General features: G+C 36.2%; 1 protein-coding gene across 1 annotated transcript in view; it reads right to left on the reverse strand.

The window, feature by feature from the left end:
- CAD1 (cinnamyl-alcohol dehydrogenase) overlaps positions 1–18,456 on the reverse strand; it is a 59,952-nt gene extending 41,496 nt beyond the window's left edge. Inside the window, exons 1-3 of the mRNA XM_090009063.1 lie at positions 18,299–18,456; positions 2,275–2,388; positions 1,950–2,180 (exon numbers count right to left, since the gene is read on the reverse strand). Of these exons, the coding sequence (XP_089865189.1) occupies positions 1,950–2,180; positions 2,275–2,388; positions 18,299–18,390 (437 nt within the window). The 5' untranslated portion in view covers positions 18,391–18,456. The remainder of the gene's footprint in view (positions 1–1,949; positions 2,181–2,274; positions 2,389–18,298) is intronic.
- Positions 18,457–22,519: the final 4,063 nt, after the last annotated feature.

A 22,519-nucleotide genomic window follows, 5' to 3' on the forward strand; every position in this document is an offset into this window, starting at 1 on the left:
CGACACTCAACAACTGATTTTTGTGTGTTTTTAGGTGACTTGTTGATTTCATGGAGATGTAGGAAACAACAGAAGGTTTCTCTTTCTTCAACTGAAGCAGAATACTGAGCCATGGTTACAACCACTATGAAAGTGGTTTGGCTAAGAAGATTACTGGATGACATAGGAGTCAAGGTTCAAGGAGCATTAAAAATGTATTGTGACAACAAAAGTTTCATTTACATCGCCATCAACCGGACCTTTCATGAACGCACCAAGCATATTGAGATGGACTGTCACTATGTTCGAGAGGAGTATCTACATGATACGATTGATCCTCTATATGTTACTTCCAAATATCAGTTGGCTGATTTCTTCACCAAACCTATCGTTGCTCTTAGATTTCACTTTCTTTTATACAAACTTTCGGTTATCCAATCGTAAGCTTGAGGGTGAGTGTTTATATATATATATATATATAGATAGGTTAGTTTAGATATTTTTATTTTTTACCTTTTGGTTCAATTCCAACTAAACTAATGTTGACTAGTCAAAAGAGATGCCGGGAGGGTCCAACGACTATAATTAGAGCCGTTGGGCCTCTCCCAACGTCTCTATTAAGGCCCTTTGAAATGTGTATATAAAGGGGTGGATTCCCCACATTCACGTATTGCTTATTGCATATTTTAGTCAATAAAATAATATTTTTTAAGGTTGTTTCAGCCACCTTTAGTAGATCTTGTGTGTGAGCCCATTTGTGGCTTTTTGTGTGTTCTTTTGGTGCTTTGCTGAAACTCTTTTGAGTGTCCACTTTTGATGATTTGGTGAACATCTTTGGAGAAACTTGTTTTCTTTTACTGACAAATATAGGAGTTGATGTTTGAGGACCTTCAAAGTTATGTTATGATAACAAGAGTGCTATATATATAGCCAACAATCATATATTCTATGAACGAACAAAGCACACCGAAATGGATTGTTACTAGTTCGGGAAGAAGACTTGAAGGGGATGATAGATTTACCATATGTTCCATCTGAATTTCAGATTGTAGACTTTTTTACCAAAACTCTTCTTCTACCTTGTTTTTTTTTTCTTCACAAACTTTCGGTGGTCTCACCACAAGTTTGAGGGGGAGTGTTAAAATATATTGCATAGATCTCTCTCTCTCACACACACACACACATACACACACACACACACACACACACACATATATATATATATATATATATTTGTTTATGTAAACTGAAATACCCATCGGGGGTATTTCAATAATTTCACAATGTAATAGGGATCAGCCTATAGGGCTGTCCCTTTCTTTTTTCTTTTTTTTTTGTATTTTCTTGTTTATGGCTGTTGGGGCAGCCCAACTAGCTGTTGAGCTGCCCCCACTCTCCCTCTTAATTGGTTATAAATAGGGGCTTTTCCCTTGTATTCCCCAATGCTTTTCTAAGCATTTTATGTGAAAAAATACAATTTATATTTTTACATTGTTGTTCTCTTGTGAGTTATTGTGTATCTCTTTTGTGAGATTGTAATTGGTCCATTAGAGGCCCTCTTGCATTTGTGCACTTGTGTAGCCCGTTGTTGGCATTGTGTTTGTGCACATCCTGTTTTATTACAAGGCTTCATAGTAGAAAATAAAGTCTGCAAATATATGAAAATGAGGCACCAGATGAATTGAATTACTGCACTTTGAATTGACATGAAAAGATAGATAACACATCTTCAGTCTCAAATAAGAGAAGTGATGCTTTATTATCCTTATCCCATTTAAATTTGTTTGCTTTCTGGAAAAAGATTCAGAATAGACACATCTAAATGTGCAGAAATCTATACTGGCTATGTACAATATTGATGATAATTACTGAAGAGTAAACATAATTTCAATTAATTTTCAAATTGCAACATTTTCCAACATGCATTTGAAAGAAAACATTTAAAAACATTCCTTAAAGAAGGCTATCACCTTTCATGAACAACAATGTAGCTTGAGTAGCCTCCTTTTGTTCTTGTGCCATCCCTGTCAACACCGTTAAATGTAAGAGTAACACCTTTTTCACAGCATACTTCTTGTTGGTCATTGCAGAATTCACACTCTTTACAAGAGTCGACATAAGTTCCCACACCAACATGGTCATCAACTTTGAAGCGGCTAACATTGGGTCCAACTTCAGTCACAATTCCAACAATCTCATGCCTAAAATAAAGAATAAAGCCATGCCTTTGTTTTAATTCTTCCAGAAAGAAAACATAAATGCTTAACAATTTCAAACTAATAAACAAACTCTAACCCAGGAACCAAGGGGTAGACAGAGTCCCCAAGTTTGTTTCTTGTCCAGACAACATCAGCAAAACAAACTCCACAATGGGTTATCCTGAGGGAAACATCATCACTTCCAGGGACCCTACACAAGTTTCCTCAAATTAGTTGACGGTTATGCAGAGCTACTTAAGAAAATTTTCCAGTCATCCTCATACTAAAGATAAGTAATCAAACTGACAGAGCAAAAAGTACCGGATCTCCATAAAAAACATGACCATGCTGTTACAACTACCAGATGAAAGAGCTAGAACAACTAGATCAAGCATAACAGTGTGGCCATAGCTTTTCTGTTGGTTATTATTGAATAAACCAGGACACAAATTCATTTGCACAACTTGGGTAGACAGAAACTAATTCGTTCTTGCAAATCTTTCTAGGTGGCGCACTAACTAAAAGGTTTTCAGAGTTAATTGGAAGAAAGAAAATTGAAAGATATTGCCTTCAATAGACACATATTAGTAGGCATGACTCAAAACCAGTTTAAAGCACATTTTGATGAAATATTCTAATAAGATAACTACTACAGCTTTCAAGGCCATCAGGCTTGCTTCTTCTGAGACACCACTTTGGGATATCAAGGGAGTTTTAACAGTTATAACCATTAGCTCGTATACTATTTAATTAAAAACTCCACCAAATTTCAAGGACCAAAACATTACGAATAACAACTCAGAATTTAAAACACATGTAAGGCACATTTCTTTCACTTTATACTTGTCATGAAAATGATACGAATCCCAATGCACTCCAGAATGGATATCAAGAACCAAAAACACAATGTAATTGAATACACACTCACCGTAGAAGTAACAATGAAATATGAGAATTATAAAATGAATAATTTCATTAAATATGAAATTCAAATAATACAAAAAAATTGAAAAATTACAAACAACCTCACTACAAACACTCAGACACACAAAAGCCTATAATCGACCCATTACTCTCTCACCTTACAAAGGCACAGACCCACCCACACAAAAGAGGGAGAAGAGAGAAAAATTAAAGGAGAGAAGAGGGAAAAGGAGATTCCCTTCTAGCCGTTGGAGAGGGTCCAACGGCTAGAAATCTACTCGTTGGACACCCTCTCTAACGACTAGAATAGGTCAACCTAGGTTGACTAAGATATATATATATATATACACACCCCTCAAAGTTACAGTGACTCACTGTATGTTTGAAATTACAAAAGAAGAAACCCATTACATAAAATGTCGTTATAGACTTAATTAAGTTTTTCCATTTGGTGCTTCTTTAAGGGGTGCTCAATCATATTCTCTAGTACACAGAGGATCTTCAATATCATCAATTCTTGAAAACCTATAAATAGAGCTAACAAAACATCCCAACTATACATATATATCATAAGAAGATTTCAAAGGATAACTATATTAGTTATATATTATGGAGAGAAGATGGCCATGTTAAATTATGTAATCAACCATGTAATCTAATATATATATATATAAGGTAATACATATACATATATTATAATCTACTTATTATTATATATATATATATATAATATTTTCCTATCGATTAGCCGTAGGGGTAGTTTAGTCTTTTTACAACATATTCTTTTTTTAATATGTTTTGTAATTCTTTTTCATTTTATTTTATTCTTTTTTGTAAAAGGTAGTATGTACCTTGGAGGGGCCCACCATCTAGTCATTGGGTCCCTTCCAACAATCACATTTGTGACCGTTGGAGGGGCTCCAGTGAGTAGAAGTGAAGCCCCTCCAAGGCCTCCACTTCCTCTATTTAAAGGGGCTCTCCCCTTGTGTATTTTTATGGCTTTGGGTCAAAGCCCAAGCATTCAATAAAGCCTTTTATTCTTTTAGTGCATTTGTGAGATTGATTTGTGCTTTTGTGCACAAGTGTTCTAAGTGTTCTTATTGTGCGTGTGTGCACGTATTTGTTATCAAGAATTTTAAGGTTTTGATCTTAGTATCTTGTTGAAGATACTTTCACATGGTATCAAAGCCTCGTTGAAGAAGGAGGATCGTGCACTTCTTCATTTTTTGAGTGCTTCAAAAAACGTGCCTTCGAGCTATTGAAGTTTGAAGTGGATTATCTTCTTCGGGCAATATTTTAGAAGCCTCTTTTGTTAAGAAAGACTTGAAAATCTTTTGAGGTACGTGTTATTTTTCAACTTCTATCCTCTGTAATGGGCGAAAAGGACTCCAACTTCTCCCTTGGGTTTAAACTTAATATGAAAGCCCATATTAAAGGAAAGGGGCTTTGGGGGTATGTTCAAGGTTCGATACCGGAGCCCGAACCAAAAATTACAATCGTTGAAAAGGGGAATATTAAGATCCTTGAAGGGGAAGAAAGACAAAGGGCTCTTAAAGAGTATTCAAGAAAGCATGACGAATGGGAGATGAAAAACTTCAAGATCTTGTCTTGAATTTTTTCATCCGTTGAAACCAAGATAAACACCAACATCATTAAGTTCAAAAAAGCTTCCGAAGCTTGGTTATACCTTGAAAAAATGTATACTTCAAGAGATTTGTCACACAAGTATTATCTTCAAAAAAGGGCATTGACCCTCCAACAAAATGAGATGACTATTTAGGAATACTTTGCTGAATTATCTTCTATTTGGGACGAGCTAGCTATGTTTGAACCAAAATAGAGTGGAGAAGCGATCGAATTAAGACACAAACAACTAGAGAAAGATCGGTTCTTCAATTTTCTAAATGGACTTAGACCCGAATTTGAACAAATTCGGTCCTCCCTTCTCTCCACCTTCACATCTCCCTTAATTGAAGATGTAATCACTAAGTTAAGTGGTGAGGAAACCCGTATGGAGATTAGTAAGAATAATCCTAGCATTCTTGTTATCTCTTCTACTCAAGAGGATTGTGAAGGGGTAAATGTCGTGTTAAGACCGGGGAATAATGTGAAGGCCTATAAACCTCCTCACTTCAAGAATCAAGGTCAAGGAGGAAACGATCGATATGGCAAAAGAGACTATAGCAAATTAAAATGTCATTTTTGTAAAGAACCGGGGCATATCAAACCCATTTGCCCTAAATGAAAAAAATTAATTGCGATGGCTATGACATCCCAACCGGATGAACGACCATCATCATCAAATGGGTCTCTTTCTCTTCAACAAATAGTGAAAGCTTTACAACCTCTTCTCAAGGGAGGCATTTTCGGAGCCGCTATGTCAACTTCTTCTCCTCCCGGTAAGACATCTTGGCTTTTAGATTCTAGTGCATCTTTCCACATGACCCCAAGGGATTGTTCTCTTTTCGATTTTTCTAAAAATACTCTTCCATCTTTTGTCTCAACGGCTGATGGAAACCTCTTGAAATTAAAGGAATAGGCAATTTTGAAAAACAAGATTTCTTTGTTCCAAAAATTCGTCTTATACCAAAATTAAATTTAAATTTACTTTCGGTCTCTCAACTCTCGGACCATGGTTGCGATATAAAATTCTCGTCTAATAAATATTGGATACAAGGTTGCCGGTCCGGGAGGTTGATTGGGGAAGGCTCTAGGAGAGGAGACCTCTACTACATTGATTTTCTCCAAGTTCCCAAGAATCAATTTTGTAATGTTGTTCAAAACAAAGATATTCATGTATGACATAAGAGATTGGGACATCCCAACATTGTTAAAATTTCTTACTTGACTTTTATTAAACATCTTTGTAAAGGAGATTTTTTATGTAATGAATGTATTCTTGGGAAGATGAAAAGTCTACCTTTTACTCAAAGATCCATGTTTACGACAAAACCCTTTAAAATTGTTCATTCCGATGTATGGGGTCCGGCTCATGTGATATCTAAAGGAGAATTCTCATATTATGTGATTTTCGTGGACGATTACACTAGGTTTTGTTGGATATACTTTCTTAAACATAAACATGAAGTTTTTTCGACATTTAAAACTTTTCATATGATGGTTTTAAATCAATTCAATGGAAGTTTAAAAATTCTTAGGTCAAACTCTGGAGGTGAATACCTTTCAAACGAATTCAAGAGTTATCTTGAAAGTTTTGGTATTTACTATAAAAAATCTTATCCAAAAACTCCTCAACAAAATGGGTTAGCTGAACGAAAGCATAGGCATATCATTGAAATAACTAGACCTTGCTCATTTCGCAAAATATTCCAAAGAAACTCTAGGCTGAGGCAGCTCTTACTTCAATCTATCTTATAAATAGACTTCCATCAAAAAATTTTAACAATATTTCTCCATTTGAAAAATTATACGAAAAAGAACCTGATTATAGCAGGTTAAGGGTTTTTGGATGTAAATGTTTTGTCCTTACTGATAAAAATGACAAACTTTCTCCAAAGGCCATTCCTTGTGCCTTTCTTGGTTATTCTGAAACCCAAAAGGGTTTTCGTTGTTATGATGCTAAGAATGACAAATTGTATGTTTCCAGAAATGTGAGTTTTTTGAAAAATCTTAGTGGCTTCGAAAGTCTTGAATCTCATGATGAGAATGTAGATTATTTCTTTCTATTGGATCTACTAGTTGAAGACGATGATACTAGTGATGATGAGTCAAATCAGAATAACTCAAGTGATATTGAAACTGAGGAAATCATTATTCTGATCTCCCAATCTCATCAACATATTGATGAAGGACCACCTAGAGATCCCATCACCTATATTCATAGAGATAGAAACACATTTAGAAGTGTTTTTGAAAGATATGATGATGCTAGTAGGATTGTTCCTCAAAGTGAGGAGAACCTTCGTAGAACCGAAAAAAGTAGAAAAGTTCCCTCTAGGTTAATCTCATATGACTTTTTTCACCTAAATATAGAGTTTGTTTTAGTGTCATTCATTCTTACATAGAACCTAGAAACTTTGAGGAAGCACGTAAGTGCCCTGAATGAATAGTAGCAATGAAAAATGAACTCGAAGCTCTAAGAAGAGCCAAAACGTGGGAATTTCAAGACCTTCATAAAGGTAAGAAAACAATAGGGTGTACATGGGTATTTAAGGTTAAAACTAAGAGTGATGGATCTCTTGAGAGATATAAAGCCCAATTGGTTGCAAAGGGATATAGTCAAGAATATGAGATTGACTATGAAAAAACCTTTGCTCCTTTAGCTCGAATGGTTATTGTCCGATGTCTTATAATTGTTGCCTCAATCAACAAGTGAAACATCTATCAAATGGATGTTAAAAATGCTTTTCTAAATGAAGATCTAAATGAAGAAGTTTATATGGATGCTCCACCAAGAATGGAGACTCCCAAAGAGAAAGTGCTTCGTCTTCGAAAGGCACTTTATGGTTTAAAACAAGCCCCCAAGGCTTGGTATGATAGGTTTAATTCTGTAATGATAGAAAAATGGTTTTTCTTCCTGTTTTATTGACACTGCTTTATTTGTTAGAAAATCCAATACAGGGATTGTGATCTTACTGTTGTATGTGGATGATATGCTCATCACTGGTAGTAATTCTAATAGGGTTAAGAGTATACAATCAATTTTGAAAGATAAATTTGAAATGTTTGATTTGGGTTTTCTAACTTATTTTTTGGGTATTGAAGTAACATACTCTCATAGAGGGTATTTCTTATCTTAAACTAAGCTTGCTTCTGAGATCATTGCCAGGTCAGGTATTATAGATGAAAAGGTTTGTGAAACTCCTGCTATAGTAGGAGCTAAAATGAAGATTGATGATGGTATTCCTCTTTCAGATCCTACTTCCTACAGACAGTTTGTAGGATCATTGGTGTATCTGAGTATTACCAGACCAGATATCTCTCATGCAGTCCATACTGCAAGTCAGTTTCAACATGCACCAACATCAGTTCACATGAGTGTCATCTTGCGAGTCGTAAGATACATAAAGAGAACTCTAAATAAAGAAGTTTTTCTGTCATCTTCTTCTGATTTAAAATTAATTGCTTATACTGACTCTGATTGGGGAGGTGACCCAAATAACCGTCACTCTACCACTAGTTTTTGTGTGTTCTTAGGAGACTCACTGATTTCGTGGAGATGTAAGAAGCAACAAAAAGTCTCTCTATCCTCGACAGAAGCCGAATATTGTGCCATGACGACCACTACCATGGAAATTGTATGGATCCATCAATTGCTAGAAGATATGGGGATCACAATAGAAGAACCCACCAAGTTGTGCTGTGACAACAAAAGTGCAATTTATATTGCGAAAAATCACACTTTTCATGAGCAGACTAAAAACATAGAGATGGACTGTCACTATGTTCGTGAGGCGTATCTCAAATGAGTCATTGACCTTCCATATGTCACGTCAGAATATCAGTTGACAGATTTCTTCACTAAAGTTTTGTGTGCTCCGCATTTCAACTTCCTCCTTAGCAAACTATCGGTCATCCTGCGCTAAGTTTGAGGGAGGGTGTTAAATTATGTAATCAACCATGTAATCTAATAAATATATTTTATATATATAAGGTAATAAATATACATATATTATATATATGTATATGTATCTACTTATTATATATATAAAATATATATATTTTCCTATCGATTAGCCGTAGGGGTAGTTTAGTCTTTTTATAACATATTCTTTTTTTAATATGTTTTGTAATTATTTTTATTTTTATTTTTATTTTATTCTTTTTTGTAAAAGGTAGTGTGTACCTTGGAGGGGCCCACCATCTAGTCGTTGGGCCCCTTCCAACAGTCATATTTGTGACCGTTGGAGGGGCTCCAATGACTAGAAGTGGAGCCCCTCAAAAGCCTCCACTTCCTCTATTTAATGGGGCTCTCCCCTTGTGTATTTTTATGACTTTGGGTCAAAGCCCAAGCATTCAATAAAGCCTTTTATTCTTTTAGTGCATTTGTGAGATTGATTTGTGCTTTTGTGCACAAGTGTTCTAAGTGTTCTTATTGTATGTGTGTGCACGTATTTGTTATCAAGAATTTTAAGGTCTTGATCTTAGTATCTTGTTGAAGATACTTTCACAAGCCAAACACACAAACATACAATATATAAAAGATATTTAATAAGTCAATTTAACATTTCTCAAAATAACTTTAAGTAAGAATTAATTTTGAAAAATCATTAATTTCAAATACGATAGTCATTAATCACTTTAATCATTCAAGAAAATCATGCACACATATATCTATCACAAAAGACATATTAATGCATAACACATGAATTTTCAACATTATCAATATCATGAATAAATAGCTCAAAAAGAAATATAAACAATAAATCATTTTTACACAACGAAAGATAAGAAATGATTTTAATCACTCAATAAATGATTTAAGAAAAGTCAAATACACATAGAACAATTTCATTTTATAAGCAATATTAGCTATACAACTAAAAAATGTCACTTATGAACCAATTTTAAGAGAGAACAAAAAACTTTCAAGAACACAGGCTTAGAAAACTAACTAAACATGCTTAGAAAACTAACTAATGAAACCAACAATATCTCAAAGAAGTGCCACAAAGGCTACAATGAGATATCAATACAATAGTGGTCACTTATGGACCATGGAAAAACACACCAACTCACAAGGTAAAAGTAATATATTTTTCATTAACAAATGCTTAGAAAACATTAATTAAACTTATGTAAAACACGAAAGACAATCAATCACAGAACGAATCATGCAACTAAAGCATATTAAATGAAAAATTCATGAAAATATTTAAATACCCATTTTTCATACAAGAGAAAATGAATTTAAAAAAATTACGAAGATATTTAAAAATCCCATATAATACAATGAATGAAATTAGCAAATCTTAACACTAGTTTGATCACCATAAGCAATCACCTCACTAGACCTCCTGATGAAGCACATTTAGATCAATTCGGACACGTGCTAGGAGTGGGACCCGATCCGAAAGGCATCCCCGTGACCCCTAAGCCAAAACGATCCATTTGGATCCAAAAAGGGGACCCAAGGGCAATTTTGTCATTTATATTTTGAATTTTCTGAGATTTTTTATCACACACATCTCAGAAAATATTTTATGACGTATTTGAATTTTTAAGTTTTTATTTTATTTTATTTTTGGTAGGAGCTGGATTCTACGAATTCGGATAGTTCTAATGCCCGTTAGAATCTATTTGTGGCACTATAGGGTATAAGGGGTAGAAGGATAATTTTTATATTTTGTTTCAACCATGGATCCGGATATTGAATCCAATTTTGTCTTGAATATTGGATGTTCAATCCATCTAGGTTGGAACCCTCCTATTGGCCATCTCTTTTAGAGTGCCATTGGCCAAAATGTGAGGTGGCCACTTAAGGGTCCAATCAAATCTAGCCACCTCACCGCCCATCCTCATTGGGTCTCTTGGAGGTGCCACCCAAGGGAGACTATCCTCTCACTCTTGGTGGCTCTCCATTGGCGAGCCAAGAGGAGAGTAAAACAAATATTTTCATAATATTGTTTTGCATTGGTCTCAAGCTTGGTGGCCACTTAAGGGACCAAGAGACACCATGGCTTCAACTACCTTACTAAATGGGATTCAGAAAAATGTGTAGGGGACTTGATTGCACTTTCAAGTCCCCAAACCACCTCCATTTTGACCAATAGGAGCCAACTTCTCTTCCTAGGCTCCTACATAACCCAATTTCGAATTAGAGGGAAGAAAGTTTTGACTTCTAAATTTTTGGAACCCATTTCCTTAAGGAAAAACATGAAGGTTTGAACCGTAAATGGTTGAATCTATGTGAGGGGAAGCTTGTGTTGGATGTAAGAGACACCGGAGGAAGGTGGTGGTCTACTCCAACCATGTTCCTTGTTGTTCTTGTTGGCATCGATCCATGGAGGAGTCGACCATTGTTGTTGCTGCAGTTGGTGGACGGTTTTCTACTGAACCGTGGCTGGTGGCTGCATTTTGAATCTTGTGGGTGAGAAAAATCGTGAACTTGTGAACCGTGTGAACTGTGAGCACCTTGAGAACATTGGTGCGTCCGTTGGCGAACTTATGAGCGTGAGAGTGGCTAGTTCTTGATGTTGCTGCTGGCGTGAATCTGCTATGCGTGAACCAGGCCTCCATAGTGTTCAGTCTGGTGTGCTGTTCGTCCTTCCCAAATGAACCTTGGCAGTTACTGAGCGAAACCAGGCGTTGTCGCTGCTACCACAATCTTCTGTCGTTTGAATGCTTACTCATTTTCTCAAGAGTGGTATTCTGTATTCAATCGTGGTTTAGAAATTCTGTTCGTTCTTGGCTACTGTTCATCATATTCCTGCTGATAGGATTTTTTATGGTGTTGAACTTTTAGATTTGTTAATCTGTTCATGGTGAAACATGTTAAACATTTCTTTTCTATGAAAGCATGTGCCATAGGACATTAATGAGTTGCTTGATATGCTTGTTATTTGTGAAATCTGAAATCAGTTTGATTGCATTACTTGCTGTGTGTTCATTTTAAAAAAATGTCACATCAAAGAGAAAATGTCCGCTGTAGTCGATTGCAGCACCCTCAGTTGCGCTGCCAGAGTTTCTGCCCATTTGGCCTACTGTGCACACAGGCCATCTAATCCAATCTGTGGGGTCAAGCGCGACCCCAGTTGGGAAATGTCATTGCCTGTGTACTGTCCTAGGTTGGCTGTACATGCGGGCAACCGAACCCAGCCGGTTTGGATCTGCAAAGACGCCCAGCTGAGTAGCACCAATACCTGAATCAATTCCTCTGGATCAGCGGTGTGCACCAGTCAGTTGAACATCTCTCTGCTGATGGTTTGAGTTTGACGCCCAACCGAGTGATGTCAAAAAGCGGGTGCGGGTGCGACACGGGTGCGGCGCAATTTCAAAAATATTGGACACGGGGACTTGGCTATATATATGTATATATATTTAAAATATATATATATATATATATATAACAATAATAAGACTCGGTCAAAGTTGTGCCCATTAGGGGACATGGCTATATTATATGACTGTGCACAGTCTGAGCAGACTGCAGTTGCACAGTTTGGCTATATATATATATAAAAAAACAATTTTTTTTAGTTTTTTGCACTAAAAAACAGACAAAAATAAACTTGGTCAAAGTTGACCGAGTCCAAAATGTAGACGAACTCGGCCCCAGTGCGTTGACCGAGTCCGACACTTGGTTGTGTTAAAATGTACTCATCAATTGCTGTAATTAGATATATTTTATATATATAAAAGATGATACATATACATATATGGTATATATGTATCCTCCTATTTATATATATAAAATATATATTTTCCTTTTGTTTAGCCGTAGGGGTATTTTAGTCTTTTCCTCTGTTTTACGCACATTCACTTTATGAATGTGATTGTAATTTATTTTATTTTTATTTTTCTTTTATTTCTTTTTTCTCAAGTACCAAAAGGTACCTTGGGGGGCCCACTCAAATAGACGTTGGGCCCCTTCCAACGGTCACATTTGTGACCGTTGGAGGGGCTCCAACGTCTATGAGTGGAGCCCCTCAAAGGCTCCTTTTTGTTATTATAAATAGGGGCTCTCCCCTTTGTATTTCTCACTTCTTGAGGGAGCTTCTCCATTGTAATGGGTTTTTTACCCCTTGTCCATTGTTTCTTCAATGATATGCAACTTATGACTTTATGTCATATTTTTCCCTTTTTATGGGTTTTATGGGTTAGCACATTATGTGCTTGTGTTGTTTCCCTTTAATGGGTATATTTGCACTTCACGTGCATAAGTATGGGTTCATTATTGAACCCAATATATTCCAACTCACTTTCTAACAGGTTGACCATGTCCGCCCCGTGTCTGAAGTTGCACCCGTGTCGGGGCGTGTCGACGCGGGTGCGTCGACTCCCTAGCCGAGTCTGTGTGACATAGATCTCATCATATTGTTTGATTCATATTGAAGTATAGTGTAATTTTTGAAATTGTGAAGTTCGGTGGAAATTGAGAATCACATATGGAGTGTGTTTGTTGCAGGTCATATTTATTTCAGCATATATATATTATGAGTAAACTACCCATACCCCAATTTGATTTACAAATAAGTTTTGAAATTTTCAAAAATTACAATTTGTTTTGAAAGTAAATCACTTCCGCATCTTAGTGAGGCATTTAGGCGTTTTCAAAAATTACAACTTGTTTTGAATGTAAATCACTTTTGCATCTTAGTGAGGCATTTAGGCGTGTGTGCAAACCAACCCTATGTAGACGGTTGCATCACCTCCAATCCTCAAAAATCAAGTGTATTAGCGACTAGAACAAGAGTATAATCGCAATGTCATTAAAGGGCTAAAAACACACAAAAAGTGTGAATAACCAACATCTCTTGTCTACATAAAATGATACTTAAAACAAGTATATTAGCGACTAGAATAATATCATAAACAATGGGTGGATATAACTCACCACATTGAAAACATCATCTATTGTCTACATATAATGACACTCAAAATAAGTGCATGAACTACTAGAAAAAGAGTATAATCTCGATGTCACTTATGGGCAAAACAAAACACACAAAAATATGAATAAACATCTCTTGTTTACATATAATGACACTCAAAATAAGGGTATCAGCTATTAAAACAAGAGTATAATCTCAATGCCACTTATAGGCAAAACAAACACACAAAAATATGAATAAACATATCTTGTCTACATAACACTCAAAATAAGTATATCAGCTACTAGAACAAGAGTATAATATCAATGCCACTTATGGGCAAAACAAATACACAAAAGTGTGAATAAACATCTCTTGTCTACGTATAATGACACTTAGATACGAGGTATAATAGGAGGAAACCTATGTCACAGGGACTCGCCAACTAGGTGCCGCACCTGCGTCGCACCCGCACCCGATGCGGCCAACCTGACCCTAGGTGCAATCAATGCACCCAGGGTCATTTATGTCCAACTTTTGGACTTTATATATATATATATATATATATATATATATATATATAATTTTTTATATTTTTACCGCACCCCCGCACCCAAGTTTTTTGAAAGTGCTGCACTCCCGCACCCGCACCCACGTGACATAGGAGGAAACATAAGAGATAAGAGAGCTTGTAATGGAAAACAAACTAATGCCATCAAGAAGAATAAAAATAACGATTTTAACAATATTTTGAAACTCCATGGTTTCAAAAACATAACTACCATCACAGGAAAAATAAGATAACAATCATCCAATACTATAACAATGGCCATATAAACAAATGAGTGATAAAACACTCATTAAAACCGAGGTCAATTACCTTCCAGTTAGATACATACAAACTGATAAGATGACATGAGGTGTACACACAACTCACCCCAATGACTAACTTGGATTTTCAACAAGAATTGAGTTTAGAGGCCAATCATCCATTAATCAGACCTAAGGTAAATGACAACACGTCACTCATAAACTTGAAAATCAATATTGATAAGATAACATGAGGTGCACACACAATTCACCCTCAACGGCTAACCTTGACTTAATAACAAGAAGGCTAAAAACAAATGATGCATTATATAAAATTTAGTAATGGACAATCCAAATGCCATAAAAAGGTAATACATACTCACGAAAATCAATTTCCAAATAGGTGAGTTCATAAAAAAAGAACCGATTTGAAAATACAAAGTTTCAAATAAAAATCTAAGAAGGAGATGAAATCTTAGAATGAATATAGTGGAATCATATGCACAACAATGTCATATGATAATTTGTACAACCTTGAATAAGCAAACAAGAATCACACTCAATATAAGCAATCTACAAGATAGATTTTGAGAATTCTTCAAAATGAAATCATAAATCCACCAATCAAAGAACAAGTGTACTAAGGGACATCACATACAAAAAGATCCAATAACTCTCAACAAGGAGACATGAACAATATACATGATCTTATTAAAAAGAACTTTTAAGAAGTTAGATCTAAATCATAAGTCTACTATAAGACTCTTGAAGACAAACATATATAGATTCTCACTCACACACTTCAAACAATAGGCAAATAGGAACTCACAAAGAAAGAGACATAAGCACAAAAGCTACTTAGAAGCTTAATAGAACATTAAAAAATGTAATCTTTATTCAAGATAAAATGCACACAAAATGCATAATATGTTCAAAATTATTATAACAAACATTTGGATACATGATGACAAACCATAATTATCATATCAATAGTAATCATGTAGACTATTCATGGCAAATACCTAGGAATATAATGCAAGAATTCCTTAAATCAGCATTATACACAAGCCATCAACTTGAGAATAATTTTTACTCAATAAGATATTTAAAAAAAAGGCAATATCACTAAAACATACATGGAATAATATATTCACATAATGATAGGACCTTACAAACTCATGAAAGATATCCATGTTATCACTAAAGACAATACTATGCAAAAAAATTCTAAGATTCATAATCTAAAGTTCATAAAAAAAAATCATGCTTGGTCACATAATTAAAATTGTTAAGGAAACATCATGATACATTAAAAATCTCAAGGATAAGTCAGGTATACACATATATGAGCATATGAACAAGAATACGCATACGTTAAGAGACATTCAAGAGAGAAATACAACATAAAATTTAGTATTTTTGAAAAACATGAGACACAGATAAGAATACAAGAAATCACATATTTTTGTAAAATATAAGTTTTCAAAGTACATATCCATAATCTAAAACATATACTTTATATATCAAAAGACAATAAATTATAATTTCAAAACAAAACATTTTAATATAATCTTTTAAAAATACCCACCATATATATGAAACCAAAAGGGCCAAAGATACATATCAGAATGTGAATACCTTGAATTCATACCATATGAATTTTTTCCAAGACTATGATGCCTCGCTTTGATACCATGTCATGAAAATAACACAAATCCTGATGCACTCCGGAATGGATACCAAGAACCAAAAACACAATGTATTTGAATACACACTCACCATAACCATAGTTGGCAAACCCGGCGAGTTGACTCGGGAATTGCCCAAGTCGACCTAGATCGGACCCCAATTGGGTCACGATTCAAGACTGCCAATCCAACTCATTAAATAATATTTTTTATCATGTATTTTATTATTTTAATGCATAATTCTTATATAAAGTCACTTGTTATGAAGAATCTAATATTGTTCAATAAAAAAATATTAACAATCATGTATAATTATATGTTTTTGCAACTTATCTATTGACATATTAGTTTGAAGTTTAGTTATTTTCATGTCTTATTCATGTGCTTACACTATAAAATTAGAGTCCTGACTCGTCCGAGTCAACCTGCTCACTCAGTGACCCAATAGGGGTCCAATCCGAGCCCGAGTCACGAGTTTGCCAACTATGACCATAACAATGAAATACAAGAATTGTAAAATGAATAATTTCATTAAGTATGAAATTCAAATAATACAAAAAAATGAAAAATTACAAACAACCTCACTACAAACACTCAAACACACAAAAGCCTATTATATATCCATTACTCTCTCACCTTACAAAGGCACCCACCCACCCATATATATAGACACAAAAAAGGGAGAAGAAAGAGAGATTAAAGGAGAGAACACGGAAAAGGGGATTCCCTTCTAACCGTTGGAGAGGGTCTAATGGCTAGAACCAATGACTATAATAGGTCAACCTAGGTTGACATATACTTAGTCAACCCAGGTTGACTAAGATATATATATAGATATATATATATATATATACACACACACATACGAATACATCCATCTTAACAATATTTACACTAGAAAGTTTTGTAGATTATCTTTACTTTTTTTATATTTTCTTGTATTAAACTGTACAACACTAAATGATTGCACTAGAACCATTCTAGACATGCTTCATTCCAAGCCTCCAAAAATCTCATCTTCAACATTTTTTTTTAATTAAGTTGCGCCTGGATTCAGTTGAGACAAGCCTAAAAACCCTCTACCTAGTAACACAAAAAAGAAAATGGTGGATGATTCCTAGTAGTTAGTTATCATCTCTAATAGCAATTAGCAATTTACTATGCTTGTTAATGATGCCATTACCATCATTCTACTCAGAACAAGAAATAACCCCAAATCACCATCATTTTAGTATGATCACTCCTTGAGGATGACAGACAATTGGGACGACAACCCAAAATTATAATGCCTTCGTAATCCTCTGTTTGGGAGCCTTGCTTTGAGATGGAAACACCATTTCCATGTGTTGCCAAAATATAGTGTTGAGGATGAGTTGCTGAATATATCCTCTTGTGAATGGTGTTGAAATGTGGTGTTGGGGCAGCCAACTTCATTCCCAAGGCAGTGTTTTGGCAACACCATTGCTCCCAAAGAACAGAGAGCATGAGAGCACCAAGGGGAAACCACAGAACACCTCGGATTCAATGCTTCCAAACATAGCCTTAAGGTTACCAATTTAAGTTGATTAGTCATGCTCGATGCTAACGACAGACATGGAATTATCGATGAATTCAAATTACCAATTCCTCATCATGCTAAACAAAGTTGCGCCCGTGTTGCCAAAATATAGTTTTTCCAAAATATGTTGTTGAGAGGAGTTGCCAAAAACATCCTCTTGTCAATTGTGTTGAAATGTGGTGTTGGGGCAGTCAAATCCATTCCCAAAGCAGTGTTTTAGCAACACCACTGCTCCAAAACAGCAGAGAGCATGAGATCACCCGGGGGGGAACCGCAACACAACTCGGATTCAAGGCTCCCAAACAGAGGTTTAAGGGTACCAATTTAAGATGATTAGTTGTGTTTGATGCTAACGACATATATGGAATTATGGATGAATTCAAATTACTAATTCCTCATCATGCTAAACAAAGTTGCGCCCATAAATCAATCTGATCTCCAATTCCCATATCCATGCATAACTGCCTTTTCTTTTTCTGAATGAAGATATTCAAGAATAACTATGAAAACGTATTTCACACACTGAAGGATGAATTTTGGTTCATTCAACCCCAAGATTGTTTATCATAATCACTAAAAAACATAACAGAAGCAACGCCTAAGAAGAGTTCTCCAACCAAGCTCAACAAGTTGAGGCAATATGCAAACCTGCGGTTGAAAAGCAAGGGTGAAAGGACCCCTGATGCGTCTCTTGCTGCCCAACCTAGACAGTTCTCCGTGCGGCTTGCATCAGTAGACATTCTTCGAACTATCTAACAGAACTAACAAACGCAAGAAACTGGGAAGAGTTAAGAGAAACTATGGAGACTCATAGATGACTCGAAAGGCCTCACACAATTCACATTATATATATAAAGGATTGCCCACCAAGCTAGGTCACCAAGGAGACGAGAATTAAACTCAAGAAGAAAAAACGGGTGCGACAAACCGTGAACCCATAACCTATAGCTAGCGGAGCTGCACTGGTTGTTGACAAAGCATATGCTAACTTCGTGGTAAGGAACCGGTTGGAACTTTAGGAGGCGTTTGCATGTCACGGAAAGTGGGCTGTTTCCGGGGAAACGCATCGACGGGCGTGCATTTTTCACGGGGCCTACAGTGACAACAAAAACGGTGAAAAGTGCCTTTTCCACGGAAAACCTTCGACGGGCGTGCCATTAACTTGAGTTTTTCGTGGAAACGGTTCCGTGGGGGTTTCGATTCTATTTTCACGGCAGATGAGGTTGTTTTGACCAAATCTGATCTCATGGGAAACTTATTAGGGGAGGTTGTTTTGACCAGATCTCATGGGAAACTTATTGGGGGAGGTTATTTTGGCAGAATCTGACCTCATGGATGTGTTCAGCAGGGTTTAAATGGTAAGAATTGATCCTTGAGTCATAGTGTCTTCGATGTAAAAAATATATTATTTTAAGATTTGAAAATTTGGTAGACATTGATCTTTTAATCCTCTCAAAATTTGATGCATACCTCAGAGAAAACATGATCCAAAGGTCAGTTTTTACTAAACTTAATATGTAGATCACATTTGATGTGAAAAAAAAAACTGAAAAAAATAAATAAAAATATTACAAATTTATGAAAAAAAACTGAAAATAATAAATAAAAAAATTGCAATTTTGACAAAGCGATTTCTTACCTACTACCAGGGTAGCAAACATGACCTTATATGTTAATTGCTTATTATGTAGATTTTGAATCACATGATTTCTGAGATGAAGGCACCGGATCAAACCTCGGTGGCGGGGTGTGTCTATAGCTTTCAGAGATGGGCCATGTAAAGCAAGGTGGTCGTGGGGCACCACTCAGGGTTAGGGGTGGCAATCGTGTCGGGTTGGCGGGTCAGCATACCTCAACCTGAACCCGACCCGTTTATTAAACGGGTCGGCTGTGGCAAACACGAACCCGGCCTGTTTAATAAACGGGTAACCCGACACGACCCGCCAACCCATTTAATAAATGGGTTGGGTCGGGTAAACGGGTTCTCAGGTTCGCGGGTCAAGTTGGTGGGTCGGGTTAGCGGGTTGACGGGTCGGGTTGGCGGGTTGACCCACCCGCCTAACCCGTTTATTAAACGGGTCAGCCGGGTTGGCGGGTTGGCATACCCCTAACACGAACCCGACCCGTTTAATAAACGGGTTAGGCGGGTCGACCCGTTTATTAAACGGGTTGGTTTTTTCCAAACCCGAACCCGCCTAAGAGGCGGGTTGGCGGGTTTTGCCACCCGTACTCAGGGTAAGTTTTCCTCATTTTGGGTAGGGTTTCTCATCATAAAAAACCAAATGATAAAATGATGGTAGGTTCAAAATAGCACCCATTTTTTACTTATCGTGATTGTGCAATGAGTAATAATTTTATATTCTATATTTTATGATAAATTTAGACGAGAAACATTGATAACACTAAGGAAATAAGCCAGCTTCTTCAACTACCCAGCCTGCTAGTAGACTCTCCAGTTCCACATTATACAAAGATGTTCCTAGCAGCCAACGATGCTCAGATTTCAATTAATAGGAAACTCATATCCCCGTTTCAATCAGACGCTATTTTATTGTGGACGAAATATACAAGGAGGAAGAAACTAATTTCAGATTTGAAAATTAATAAAAGAATGCTTAACATATTTTTCCATGGCATCTAGCAAATTTCAACCATACAGAACCGCGTTGAATTAAAATACAAGCAACCAATGTCATCAGATTGGCTTGAATTGACTGATTCAAATAGAATCCTCACTTGTTCAATTGCAACATTGGCCAGAATCGGTTTATCCTTTTTAATTTTTTATGACAGTTATGATATTTGTTCGCTATTGTTTTATTTAAGCATTGCTTGCATATTTTAGAATTTGATTGACCCCTATATATCTCAGCATTTACTTCATTTCTGTATTTTCTTTGTTTAAAATAATGTTTTTTGAATTTTTTTTTTTTATGATTCTTGAAATTTAAATAAACTGTTTAAATAGACATCCAAAGTCATTCGATTCATCCAATTTGGGCTGACTTTTTTGAATCTTCTTGAAGGACGATTTGGTTTAGAAACAGATTCCGACAACTTTGGTACCTGTTAAATAGCAAACACAGTCGTAAGCATAAACCGAAAAACAAGAAGAGAAACACGCATTTACGTGGTCTCGCTTTGGCCTACATCCACGATCAACAGATGACATGACTAATCTTTTTTTTTTTTTTTGAAAGGCAAGCTCGGGTTAGGCAGACCCCTACCAGCCCCATGTGGCAGAGGGATTTGATCCTGAGCCTTCAGCTTGACACAGGACCCCGCTTACCACATGTGATTCCACCTCGATGGTATGACATGACTAATTTTATTCACATGCAGCTAAGGAAGCAATACAGGTGACATCTACACGAGGGAAGAGCCCAACACGATAAGGGATAATCCAAATGGGCAAGGTATCTCGTGAGGTCCATCCGGGTGACGAGGTGATCAGGATGCCAACTATTGCATTCACCCGAATAGGAAATCTAACACTCCCTCAGTTAGTGGGCTGATGTCGTTCAACCTCAATTTGGTGATGATAGTATGATACTGTGAAATCTCTCCTTGCTTAACGCTTTAGTAAATATGTATGTCGATTGGTCATTGATTTTCACTTGAAGAGTTGTGATAACTTTGGATTGTACCTTTTTTTTATGAAATGACAATCTACCTTTATGTGTTTTGTCTTTTCATGGAAAACTTGGTTCCTAGCTATCTAATTAGCAGTTTGGTTGTCACATCTCATCTTAACGAGCTTTTGTTGGGAGATGTGATAACGAGCTTTGGTTGTCACACTCGAGTCTTCCTTCGAGTTCTCAATCAGCTTGTTTCCGAAAAGTTAACTACCTCAAACTTCTTGATTTGGAAGAGACAAATTATTCCTTTTATAAGGAGCTAAGGTCTCTTAGGTCACCTGGATGAAACCACTCCAGTTCCGCTAGAATTTGTTACGAGAGAAGAGAAAGATGATAAAGGGGCAAGTTCAATTATGTTCGTCAAAAATACAGAATATCTTAACTGAGAAAGGAAAAACCAATCAGTAGTTGCATACATTACATCTACCTTGTCTCAAGAGGTTCTTGTTGGAATTCCTGACAATTGTACAGCTCTGCAACTCTGGGAGAGATTGGTTCAGACGTATTCACAAGTCTCACAGGCGAGGATAGTTTTCTTCAAGAGGGAATTTCAGTTGCTGAGAAAAGACTCCATGACCATCATGAAATATCTAAATAAGATGAAGACTATCACAGATCAACTTGCAGTTATAGGATATGCAGTGAGTGACAGTGATATGGTGCAACAAACTCTGAGTGGATTGAGATCCGACTATAATATGATCGCCACTTCACTATTGTCATGCCTGCTCTTCCTACTTTTGATGAGTTGCGAGCTAAATTAATTCAGTATGAAATGACTCTAAAGGAATTTTTTGAAGAAACCCATGCTCATGCAAATTCTCAAGAAATTTTTGCCACAGAGGTGACTTATGGTCGAGGACGGGGGTGAGGGGGACAAGGGCGAAATGGACATGGAGGACGTGGATTGCCTCCTACTCCAAATATGTTGACCCATGCTTAGGGACAAAGATCTATCCCTACTTGCTTTCTTTGTAACAAAAGGGGGCATATCAAGGCAAATTGTTGACACAATCCTAAAAATAAAGGAAAGACTCTACAGTCAGAACCAAAAAGAAAGTCCAGCAATATCAAAGATAGTAAAGAGATTAGAGATTTGTTGATATCCGCCTTGTCAGAATTGAATTTAAAGCAGAATGATCAAGGAACTTGGTTCGTTGACTCAGGGGCAGCAACTCATGTGACTGGCGATGTAGGTAAACTTTCTAAACCTATTCCTTATTTTGGCAAA

This window comes from Nuphar pumila, chromosome 6, assembly GCF_984573655.1.
Source record: "Nuphar pumila chromosome 6, dmNupPumi1.hap1.1, whole genome shotgun sequence".
In the NCBI taxonomy this organism is placed as follows: Eukaryota; Viridiplantae; Streptophyta; class Magnoliopsida; order Nymphaeales; family Nymphaeaceae; genus Nuphar; species Nuphar pumila.